Genomic DNA, 12,493 nt, shown 5'->3' with positions numbered 1-12,493 from the left:
ATTAGTGAGTTTAATGAAGTTAGAGTGAATGTGCCCCCCAAACGGAATAACAGTGCTAACGTTACTCCATCTGGGCCAGCTGCTGCTGCTAATAAAAACTGCGAAACAGCGCTTAATTCTGCTGTATTTGAAGAGGTAACATATAAATGATCCTCAGGAAACCGTTGTTTTGTTTCTTCCTCCTCCTCATCTTCTACTTCATGTTGTTAAACATTTTGACCGAATGTGCGACAGAATGTCAGTCTTAGTCACTATTCACTTTCACTGTGTGTGAATATATCAATATGCAATGAAAGTGAATTGTGACTAGATGACCAGTCCCCTAACATTCATCACTTTTTGTGTCCTGGATGAATTAAAGTCATACAGGTTTGGAACCACGTGAGTAAATGGTGCCTGATTATCATTTTGGGGTGAATTATGCTTTTAAATAAGGAAACACAAACGTTCATTGAGTTCATTGCAACCAGGAGTGTCATACTCTTTTAGTTCTAACCCTGCTCCAACACACCTAGCATGTTTTCAAATAAGTCTGAAGGACTAGCTGGATCAGGTGCATTTAATTAGGGTTAAATCTAAACACTTGCATGGCTGTGGCCCTCCAGGACATACGCCATACAGAATGTTTTTTTTTATTATTATTATTTAACAAAAAATTATGTTTTTTCTCCTCTGAATCAACTATGGCTAGATTTCATCAGCGCCCTCCTTCAGGCAGTCCAGCAGCCCCTGCGCAAACTCTTCTGTGTGCTGTCCTGGGAGGACACTCTGGAAAAGGTGTGAAATACGGTTTCTGTTCTGTGAGAATTCACATTAGATCATTAGGAAGTATTATTAATGAAATGTAGATGTGTGTGATGGAAAGGAATGGCATTTAATTGTGTTTATCTTCTGTGACACAGATCAATGAACTGGGAAACCCAAAGACCAGAAAGACCAAAGATGTTCCTATGTTTTGTGAGGTGGGAATTGTTATTCATCATAAAAAAAAAAAAAAAAAAAAAACAGAAATGTTAGTATAGTGTTACAGTTACAAAAATGTATTGATCAAGTTCCAGTCATCCTATGATGGGTGTATAGTTTTGGAGCAAAAAAACAGTAAGTTTGAAATTTAAAATTAATAAATAACCTAAATTATGTTGTCACTTCACGGTTTCAGTTAAATGTCTTTTATTCTTCTGTAGGTGACTGAAGTTGCAAAGTCTATAATGGAGGTTGGAGAGGAAATTACTGTGGATCTGATGGCAAAATTAATAAAGTTTCAGCTTCTGACCATCAAAAATAATGACATTGCAAGGAGGGCTGCTGAACAGAAGGTGTGGGCTTTTAACAAATAGCTCATGTCATGTCATAATTATTCTATTCAAGTTTACACTGTATATGTGACAAATTCTAATTAAATATACAATGCATACATTTTTTTAGCATGTCTCCGATGAACAGTAACACAGACTATGTGTATTAAAGGCTATAGAGGACAATGCCCATGCTAAAGGCTAAGGAGCAGCAAAGGGGAAGAAAGCTGCCGAGCTTCCAGTTCCAACCAAAGACACCAATCTCAAACGCAGAAGGGAAGAGGAAAATATAATCAAATACATAGGTGTCCATTTCTGTTTTGTTTCCTGTCAAATATCTGCATATATCAGAATACAACAGTAAAATGGGTTTGCGAACAGTGTTTTAATTTTCACTTTGAATATATGTGTTCAGATGATGAGCCTGATGACGGGCCGCAGCACTACATCCTGATTGTGGGGTTCTGCCAGCCTCATTTAATCTCTGCATTGGACGGTCTGGGTATCCACATGTCCAATATCATTAAACTGGGCTTAGACAGAGAAGAAGAATTAGAGGCTCCAGAGGAAACAGTGGCAGATGAGAATCACCACTCAACTGAAGATCAAGGCAAACTGCTAAGAATTTTATTATGTTTATACCTTTCAAATTATATTACACAGTGCATGCAGAATGTGCAGGCTAGCTCAAACTGACTATGATATATTTGTATGCATGCAAAATCAAAATGGAAAATCATCCAGTATTAACACGTATTGTGTTCAGAAGTAGAGACACTTAAACAAAAGAGGCAGTGGGAGCTAGATGTGTTCTGGAAGCAGCTGGATCAAGTCTTGAAGAGTGGGAATATGGGATCCAGGCTCAGTGATGTTGCCAGGTTGAACTATAAATTGAAGATTAATTTGCTGCCCCAGGACAAAGGCAACACTGAAGCAATGGTGAATGGAGAACAAGAAGTACATTTTCTTCTACCTGTGATTCAGTTTTTGTTTCTGTTTTTGTTTAATATGTGTTATGTGTTGATTGTCATAATATATCTTAAACCCTAGTAAAAAAAAAAAAAAAAAAAAAAAAAGGTTCTACATATTACATTACTTTATCTACCACTACTGTCTATAGCTGACATTTGGAGCTGCTATATTTGAGGGGGTGGCATGTCTTGTATATGACAGCGTGGACTGGAGGAGACAGTACAGCCATTATCTCAGCTGTATAAGGTTTATCCAGGTTCCAGAGGCCTGCAGATCCATCCAGCAGTCCCGACCGCAGAGCTCCACTGAGGTGCACGTCAGCCTTTATTAGTGTTGTTAATATGATGAGGCCTTTTCACAATTTATGGTCTTAAATTGATAAAGTCATGGCATTAAATGTTGCATGCATTGCAAAAAATGAATACCTTCATCAGTATTTTGTTATAAATATCTTAAATTAAGATACAGTACATTCAAAAAGTAATGGAGATTGGTTGGAAGTTGCTTTTAAACTTTGACATTTCACATACAACTCATTACTAGACCTTTACATTTTGAAAACATATTGTTCCCTTCAGTTTATTCCTTAAACTGTCTTGGTCTTAAAAATGTCTTAAATTTACAACCAAAAAAACAGCAGAAACCCTGAATGTAGCAAGTGCAGTTGTTTTCTCAAATGCAGTAGCTTTAAGTAGAGACTTCTTGTGGCAGGATGTACATGTTGTTGTTTTTTTTTTTTGGTGATGATATTTTTTGTGGTTTTTGTTTTAGGTTGTACAAACGCCAAGGAAGAAAGTAGCGTCAGAGGAAGACCCTGGTACAAGACATGATGCACTATTAATGAGCTTTGGTTTTATATTTAAAATAAGAGCACAATATAAAATATACATAGAAATTTAAGATTTAAGTTACACAATCTCCCTTGGACGTTCATGCAAAATGTAATCAACAACAATAACATTTATTAAAGTTGTAATTTAAATAATGTTGTGTAATTTAAAGTAAAAGCACAAAATCCTGTGCACCCTCACGCATAATTTTTGCATAGCGTCAAAATATCCCTAAATTGAACCTTTGGGTTTCCTCAGCAGAGCCAGTGTCTCCTGTTCTGAGCACAGAGGTGGATATGAGATTCTACTGTGACCTACTGGACAGGATTCCTACTGAAATCACATCTGTACCTTTTATACTGCATTGCATGCTAGAGCAGGTAAGGGCACTTTGTAGAATTCAATATATTCTTCAATTCGAAATTATAAAAGACTGTTGAACGTATCACTGTATGAGAATACAGACACAAATATAAAAATAATCAAAAATTTGCACCTTTTTTGATTAACATTTGCACACAGGTTTTACAATCAAATGGGTACACATGACCTACTGAACGAGGCACATCTGCTGCAAGATGTTTATTTCTTTGAAGATTTGGCTGCTAAATTTGACTTCCTGTGAGATTTTTAGGTGGTGGCTTCAGAACAGGAAGGATCTGTTGATTCCGAAGAGAGTTGTGATAAAACAGATCAAGATCTAATCAGTTACATGCTCTCATCTGTGCTGAGCCTGCCACAGGATGAAGAAGACGATAAGGTAAAATGTGGATCACACCAATGCTACAACAGCAAAAAGTCACTGGGTTTCAAAATCAAAATCTAACTATAGATTTTTTTAATTATCTCTGCTTGTGTAATGGCAGGATCTTGAGATGCAGAACAGCCCAAAGAATACTGATCAGAAACACCCGCTCCTGCTCAATCACCATGATGAGAGAGCGAGAAGACTCCATCAGCTTCCTGTGAGCATGTGAACATACATTCACAAGGCTCAAAATGAAAAAACACAAAAATGTTTGAAAGCACACACACAAATGTTTTATTCTGTGCATTAGCCCTCTTGGATACACTGATAATGCTTTAACCCTAAAGTCTACTGTATCATATTTAGGCTAATTTCTAAGGCCTCTAAAATTATAAACCAAAAGTCAGAGTCAATGAGCTGGTCTGAGCTACAGAGGCTTCTCCAGCTGTTTGTGTTTGAGAGCATGCCGCTGACTACAGTGGATGAGAACGGCTGTATTAAAGGATGTTGAATTCACCAAACACCTGTTCTTGAGCAGGACAACCCTGTTGAATTCACCAAACACCTGTTCTTGAGCAACAGAAGGATACCAGGTGTGATGAGAGCACAAGAGCAGCCATTACAATTTATTTCAAGTGATACAAATACATTTAAAATCCAAACAAATATTTTTAAAGCGATGTCTTTTGTTGTACACATCAAGTCTTTTATTTTTTAAGGATCAACAAAAAGCAGTGCTGGGACTGATGAACAAATGGCATGACTGAAGTTTTAGGGGAAAAAGCTAAAATTTAAGATTATATAATTTCATTAAACATATCATGAGTAAGTGATTGTTCTTCAATATAATGAAACATTTAATCAAAGCAGGGTCATGAAGCAACTGTACCAGATCTCCAGAAGTCATTGATTCGTCAGCTGGAACACTGGAACTATGAAGAGAAGCACAGTGCTTATTTTTTCCCACAGGTACCCACCTTCGAATCTCATGTTGTATCCTTATGTTTGATTTTTTTTTTTTTTTTGCAATATAATTTTGAAAATCTGTTAGAAATTGCAATAAAAGATGACAACAAATGAGGAATCTTTCTGCATATTCAGGTCCTCCAGTATGCGTCTGAGACTTATAAATGTGTGGACACATTTTACTGTAGCAGAGACAATGCAATATATGTCATCTGCCAAAATCCCATGAGCCCTCAGAGGAGTTGCAAAGAATTCTGGGACACATCACTCCACACAGATATAGGCTTCAGGTACTGTGTCTCATCGTCAAAATTTTACATAGTCTTCTCATTGTTTTGCCCAATCCAGCTGCTAATGGAGTCAAACCAGATTGTGAGACCGTGAAATTTGGCTCTTTTCATGCTGTACTGGCCAATGGCATTCAGCTCTCCTGCAGTCAGAGCAAACTGAATAAAACAAGAGGTCAAACTCTCCAACCCCCTGTGCCCAATGCCATCTGTACATACCAGCAACTACAGGAACAGGTAATTGGACAAAGTATAATAATGGAAAAATATGGGTTAGGTTTTAAATTAGTTATGCATTGTTTAGCTTGCCATTCAATCCATCATAACTAAATAGCCAATATCTGCTTCACAAATGTGTGTTTCTGAGGTGCCTGAGGTATATTGTGAGCCCAGAGATGATTCCTCTCTTTCACTGTTCCTCAATCTGTATGTATCTCTTCCCAATGGACTCATCCTGCACTTTGATTGTGAGGACTCAGCAGGTGAGATGCTTTTTTGTGTACATAAAATTCATGAACTGTAAGGTTTATTCATTTCTGCTCTGTATTAATCATGATAAAACATAAGTAAAAACACACTGAGCTGTCATGACTTTTACTGGGCTTGACATACTGCATAACTAGCATTTGATATTGAAGAATAGGCCTATCCTGTTATATTTATTCTCTCTTTTTCAAGACACAGAGAACATTTTTTATAATGCAGGGTCTAGATCAGATCTAACCCCAGACGTCAGCATACACACTGAAGTCTCCAGGGTCATCACCGGCAGAGGGACTGTCATCAAACATAAGAGAGATGGATCTACTGAGGTATTCACATATACATACGATTGCTTGTGCACTTTTTATGCCACATAATACAGCACAAAAAGCAAATTTCTAATGAAATAATGACCTAATGGAGGAAGTATACAATATATGTGTGTGTTTCAGGTCCTATTTGCAGATGGTACAGTCAGTACGAGTCCAGACTCTGGACCAGTGTGTGTGCTGGTTCCACACACACTCATAAAGGAGGAAGATCCTATTAAAGAGATGACAGTGGACACCAAAGACAAGAAAGGTAGCGAATACCACATCTGTGCAAACAAATTGAAAACCATTACTGAAAAAGTGTTAAGATTTATTTATTCACACACTATACACTGAAAAAAAAAACTGGTGTGGTAATCTTTCGTAACATTTGTGTTATATCAGTTTCATGCATCCGTGCTGAAATATATTTCTTTAAAATAAATTATACTGACCTCTCACTTTTGATGAATAAGTATATGAATGAGAGAGACTGTAATGTCCACTTTAAGTATATTCAACATTTTTTTTCTTTCATAGGCAAGGCTGATTCTAAGGTAAATACAGAGGATGAGCAACAAAAGTCCACAGAAAATGAAAAAACAAAATACTATCCCGAGATTAACGGGGGCTCTTGGACCACCACAACCCCGTTTGGCTTCAGAGTCGCCTCTGTGGCTAGAAAGGAAGTTAAAGTGCAGCCGATACTGGCCTATCATGCTACAGACCCCTTCAGTGGGACAGTAAGTGTCTTATGATTCATCTCATTTGTGTCAATAGTTGATTGTTGTAATACAAATGATACATGTTTAGGCTGTGGTCACAACAGAGGACAAAGTGCTGTCCGTGCTGAAGAAAGATGGAATGGTGTTAGTGGATCACGCTGATGGGACGCGTATTACCACCTTCTACCAGCAGGGGGAGCTGCAACGACATCTGAGCTCAGGTGCAAGAGTGTTTTAATGTAGTAACAATATGAAAGGTTCTTACAGTGTTGACAGAAAGTGATTAAATCTGATTTCAGGAGAGAAACTGGTTCGGGTGGAAAAAGCTGAATTTGCAACGGTGATAATGGACTATGAGGGAGGAGCATGTGATGTTAATTTTGTGGTTGGCACCTCTATCAGTGCAACTGCGCATAGATCATATAAAGTAAGAGGATGGATGGAAGAATATGTGAGATGTATGTGTCAACATCATGTGTAAACCCTCTCTCCTCTCTTCAAATTAATTGTAGATTAATCCTCATGGTGCAGGTGTTCTTCTTATTGATGAGGATGGTGGGGCGGTGTACACATCTAACCAGTCTCAAGAACGACATGAGAGGAACCCACTAGGCCAATATGTGATGAACCACAGAGCAGATGTCCTATGTCATGTGACAGACCCCGAGGGGAACCACTTACAAGTACTTTCCATGAAATGTCTATTGTAAATGCGTATTTTACTAGTTATGGTCACTTTTAAAATAAATGAGTATAACTGTTTTTGTAAGTGCAAACTTCAATTTAATTTAATATTTATTTTTTTAAACACAGGATTCTGTGTGGCTGTTGCAAAGTGACAGCAAGTATCATTATTTATTCATATTTGAATTATCTTCATATTTTTATTCGAATTTGCATTTTTAATTTTAAATTATAATTTTTTAATTATTTTATTATTTTTGTAATATTATTTCATGATGTTATTTACGTACTTGCCAGGGCAATATTTCAAATTTTTATTTAAGTTTAAGTTTTTCATTGAGTATTATATATAATTATATTTTATTTCAGCTTCATTTCAATTACTGGAAAAAATTCTTAGTTTTAGTTAACAATAACAACACTGAAGTGACAACAGACTCTTCTATCCAAGTCATCGTGAATGAAAATCCAGAACATATTGTATGCAGGTTAATGCAGATGGTCAGATCACTATCACGGCTAATGGAACAGAAACAGAGCTTCACCAGAATGCTGGCTTTAAAACACACCCACCCAGGTAAGTCCCTTCAGAATACACACCCAAGGTCACTTAAAGTAGATTTTTTTTTTTAGAGATTATGGAAAGTTTAATGGAAAGTTAAAAGACTACTAGACATGAAACTAGCATAGCTATGTAGGATATCAGGAACAGGGTCATTATAAAAAATATTGACTGCAGAAATGAGTATTACAAAGACGTGTAATCCATTTAGTTATTTTTATCTGCTATTGTTTTTAAGCAGTTATTTAATATAATGCTAGTGTTCCCACACACACGCCTGTTGTGCAGTCATTGGCCTTTCTCTCTGTGTCTAAATACAGTACTGTACAAATATATTCAAAGCAGTTAGATTTGTTTTGGAACATAATTAATACTTTTAATAAGCAAGTATGAAATAAGGTCAGCAGTGAGAGTAAAGACATTTATAATGTTACAAAAGATTTGTATTTCCATTAAATGCTGTTCTTTTGAACTTTCTCCTCATCAAAGAATCCTGAAAAAATAGATCACAGTATGCTTAAAAATATTAAGCAGCACAACTGTTTTCATCATTTCAACATAAGAAATGTTTCTTGAACAGCAAATCAGCATATTAGAATGACCTCTGAATGACATTGAAGATTGGAATAATGGCTGCTGAAAAATCAGTTTTGCATAACAGAAGTAAATTATATGTTAAAATAGAAAACAGTTGTTTTCCATTGTAATTATATTTCATAATTTTGTTTTACTGTGTGCATGAGGACTGTTCAGCTTTAGAGCTGCTGAGAGCTCAAGATGTGGAAGATCTCCTACAGAAGGCTTACAGTGACTCTTCTATTGCCATCCTCACTGACCCACTACCAGACTCACAGCGTCAGGACACTTTCCATTCATCCTGTGCATTATGTTACTGACCATCCTTTTGAAATGCAAGTCTGCATAAATGCAGCAAGTAAAATACTTCAAGTATTGTTCTCCTGATTGATTTCTCTTCAGAATCATTTGGCATAACTCTGCTAAGGCCCTGCCCAGACATCAACTCTCATTGGCTTTCATCCAAGCAAGAGGGTGACATCATGCCTACACACCTCAAATCCAGGAAATGGGAGTCATTCCCTGCATCTGAGGTAATTCATAATCATTGTAGGTTTAAACTTCCTTTTTTGTATTAACTTTAGACCTGCTGTGGCACAAAGAACTCATTTGCTTTATATTCTCAAAACAAACCCATATTAAATATCCAATCATGTTTGGAAATGTTTTAAGCATGCAGTTTAATTTGGATTATTACCTGTAATGCCCTCATGGTTTGTTTCCATGTCTGGTGCTAAGAAAGACCCCAGCCCCCTCTTTTGGGACTACCCTTGGTTGTAGTCTTGAGTTGAAGGAAAAACCGCCAAAGTCTAGTTCCATCCATCCGGTTTTGGAGTGCCCTGATGTGCTGCTGGTGCGTCAGATTACCCAGAATCCACCTGTTACTGAAGCACTGCGCAGAAACCTGCAAGACAAAGTCAAGGTGTTATTTAGGCTTTTTAGTGCCCTAATTCCTATAACACATACTAATTTAAAATAAGTTTTTTAGGTTAACTTTTTATATCTTTTCTGTGATAGTATAGTGTGACAGTAAAACCCACAATATTTTCACTTCCCTTAAACATACATCGTTTTGCAACTGACCAGCTACTGAATGTGATTTTGAAAAGGGTGTTTTTTTACCTAGTGGTTTGAATATACATATTTATATCTATGCATATTTATATATAATTATATTCCCATATGGTATTTTTTCATGGCCAGAATATATTTTAAATATATGTGAAATATATATTATAAACACCATGGCTTAATAAAAGCCAAAATATACTACAAAATATATTTCAAGGGGCAAGAAAATACATGTCCAATCTTAAAATACATTTTGTGTACATGCAAAATGTTTTTGATATATATTTTGGACAATATACATATATTTAGATTGACGATATATAAAATGGCCCAAAATATATGAGGAAATACAAGTAACTAAAAAGTATTAAAACATACGCTTTTATCCAAAGCGACTTACAAATGAGAATTCTATCCAAAGAATCCTACAAAAGAAAACAATATAAGCAATCAGACCAACGAGAGAACAACAACAGTATACAAGTGCCATGACAAGTCTCAGTTAGTCTAGTACAGAACACGTAGCCAGGTTTACATATATATATATATATATATATATATATATATATATATATATATATATATATATATATATATATATATATATATATATATATATATATGAGCAATATAATTTTTTGCATATTTTAAAATATACTAGAACTATACCTGAAATTATATTTTTGCTTCATGGGTTTTATCAAACAGGCGTATTTGGAGCAGCTGCTGCAGAGAGAGAATCAGTGGGAGAAGATGGAGCTGAAGGACCCACGTTTAGCAAAGGAGAAAGTTCATCAGAATGATCTACTGCAGCTTGTACTGGTCAGACAGTATCTAAAATCATTTTAATTTATTAATGATTCAGTATTCAGATGTCTATAGGTCATATTTATATATATAGTATATGCTGGCTTGGCTTTAAATACATTTAAAACTTAAGGTCTGTTTTAGTCCCTGCCTGATGCTGTAGATCCTCCAGTTGCAATGGAGATAAGGCTTCTGTCAGGTGAGAAAATTTAAGAAATTTAAGAAATATTAATAAATTATTTCTAAATATTTAATTGTAATAAATGACATTTATTTTAACTCTTAATTTATAGTTATTTAATCCTCTGATGTACAGATTAAAAAGGAAAAAAAGTGATAATTTTATTAAAAAACTAATAATCATCAAAATATAATCATCCTCAGTGTTGTTTAAATTATGAGAAACATGTTCACTGCAATATTAGATACACTCTCTGAAAAAAAGGTACAAAAGCTGTCACTGGAGTGGTACCCTTTCAAAAGGTTCTAATATGTACCTTTAAGGTACTAATAATTTAGGGGTAAATTAAGGTACAAAGACCCAGTGACAGCCTAGCTAGTGTAGTAAATAGCAGTACAAAAAAAAAAAAAGTAAGTAAGATTTTTAGTGATGGCATTTAACTACTAGATGATTTTTAGCTCTGTTAAACTCTGCCATTCGTAGTGAAGTTGTCACTGTTTGCCTGTTTTTGTTCTTGTCTCAGCTGATGTGGCGTCTCTCTATACTCAAGCAGTGCGAGCAGCTCAACATCCCCACAAGCTACAGGAAAATAGAGAAGAGAAAGTTACCAAGTGGTAATTTCCTGTCTTATATATAATATGTAAAATATACACCAGAATAACTCATTACTAATATGCTTATTGTGGATTAATTTGCTCAGCCAATGGACTGGTATTTGTAGATAAAAAAACAGACCACAGATTATGTTACAGAAGGTGTGAGAGAGCATAGTGACTAACTGCTCTTACATGGTTTGCTTCCAACTTCTGCTTTTGCAGTGTCAATAAAAAGAAGCAAAAGTCACTGTGGGAAAACAAGATTAACCAGCACAGGTAAACAGTTATTCTGTTCCAATGGTTTCGTTTTCAGAAAGAAAGAGGGCGATGCATAGATGTTTTGTTTGCCCTACCTTCAGGCTAGAACTCCAGGATCAGAGAAGACACAGAAAGGCACTCAGACACCATATCATTACTCCATACTTTCACTCTGAACTGAAGGAAATGTCACTCTTTACAGATGAGGCTAGTACAACCATCTGAGTATTTCTTAAGAGCTTAATAGCAACCAGTTTGTCTGCATTGTTTATTTATATCAAAGATTCCTAAATATTTTTATCAGTCAAACCCTAAAATATTTGCTTTAATATTTACCTTAATATTTCAAAAATGTACCACATTTGCATTTTCATGATTCTTTTATGTTGGTAAATGGTCACATGACATGCAGGTAAACAAATAAAATAAATATATTTTATTTAGGCTATTTTTATTTGTTTATTATTTATTTACTTTAATCTTACATTTAGTTATTAGCTGTTCATTAACTCACAAAACCCCTCTATACCAGAAACCCTTGTATATAAATGGCCATATTGACATCTATAACATTTATGTATCAGGGGGACTTGTTATATCACCATTCTTGTCTTCTGTTAGGATCTAGACTTGAGCTCACTCTCCCTGGATCTTCCACCCTTCCCCAGAGCGCAGCGCTTCTCCACGGACTCCTCATCAGGCAGAAGTAGTTCCTGTGAGGTTTAAAGAATAACAATGATATTTAAGTATTATTTTTAATGGAAAGTTTTCAGAATTAAACTCTGGGGTAACTTAGCCAATTCTACAAATATAGATGCATTAAAAAACTTGTGAAAGCTTTGCCAAGGCATCTGTTATTATTCAGCATTTTCTGGAAATGTCTCACTCCAAAAATAGTCTCACTCCATCAAAATGCCATATCAACTTTGTATAATATGTAGATATTTTTAAATATCACACCAATAGACAAATACCCCCCCCCCCAAATATGCAACTGCAATTGCTTAATGTCAAAGGCAACATAATAAACTACTACTAAAATTAGTTCACCAATATAATAGCTGTTCTCAGGCATTCACAGTATTTATTGCAATAATGGAAGCAGGTCTGCCAAGATTAGAATAATTACAGCATCTTAAAG

General features: G+C 35.5%; 1 protein-coding gene across 1 annotated transcript; it reads left to right on the top strand.

Annotated features, from left to right (window-relative positions):
• Positions 1-516: 516 nt before the first annotated feature.
• Positions 517-11,731, top strand: spag17 (sperm associated antigen 17). Its single transcript, XM_042730404.1, is given in 31 exon segments — positions 517-553; positions 692-777; positions 903-962; positions 1,185-1,316; positions 1,468-1,600; positions 1,711-1,905; positions 2,062-2,252; positions 2,416-2,577; positions 3,039-3,098; positions 3,361-3,477; positions 3,732-3,857; positions 3,964-4,116; positions 4,716-4,814; positions 5,000-5,335; positions 5,466-5,580; positions 5,777-5,910; positions 6,034-6,163; positions 6,433-6,635; positions 6,706-6,838; positions 6,917-7,044; positions 7,130-7,300; positions 7,790-7,882; positions 8,512-8,526; positions 8,607-8,718; positions 8,842-8,992; positions 9,178-9,361; positions 10,219-10,332; positions 10,462-10,516; positions 11,022-11,112; positions 11,317-11,370; positions 11,454-11,731. Coding segments are annotated over 31 exon segments (3,894 nt in total). The 3' UTR covers positions 11,578-11,731.
• The last annotated feature ends 762 nt before the right edge of the window (positions 11,732-12,493 follow it).

This window comes from Cyprinus carpio, chromosome B8 (assembly GCF_018340385.1).
Source record: "Cyprinus carpio isolate SPL01 chromosome B8, ASM1834038v1, whole genome shotgun sequence".
In the NCBI taxonomy this organism is placed as follows: Eukaryota; Metazoa; Chordata; class Actinopteri; order Cypriniformes; family Cyprinidae; genus Cyprinus; species Cyprinus carpio.
The sequence above is the reverse complement of the archived record's forward strand: the minus strand, read 5'-3'. Positions and strand labels throughout refer to the sequence as shown.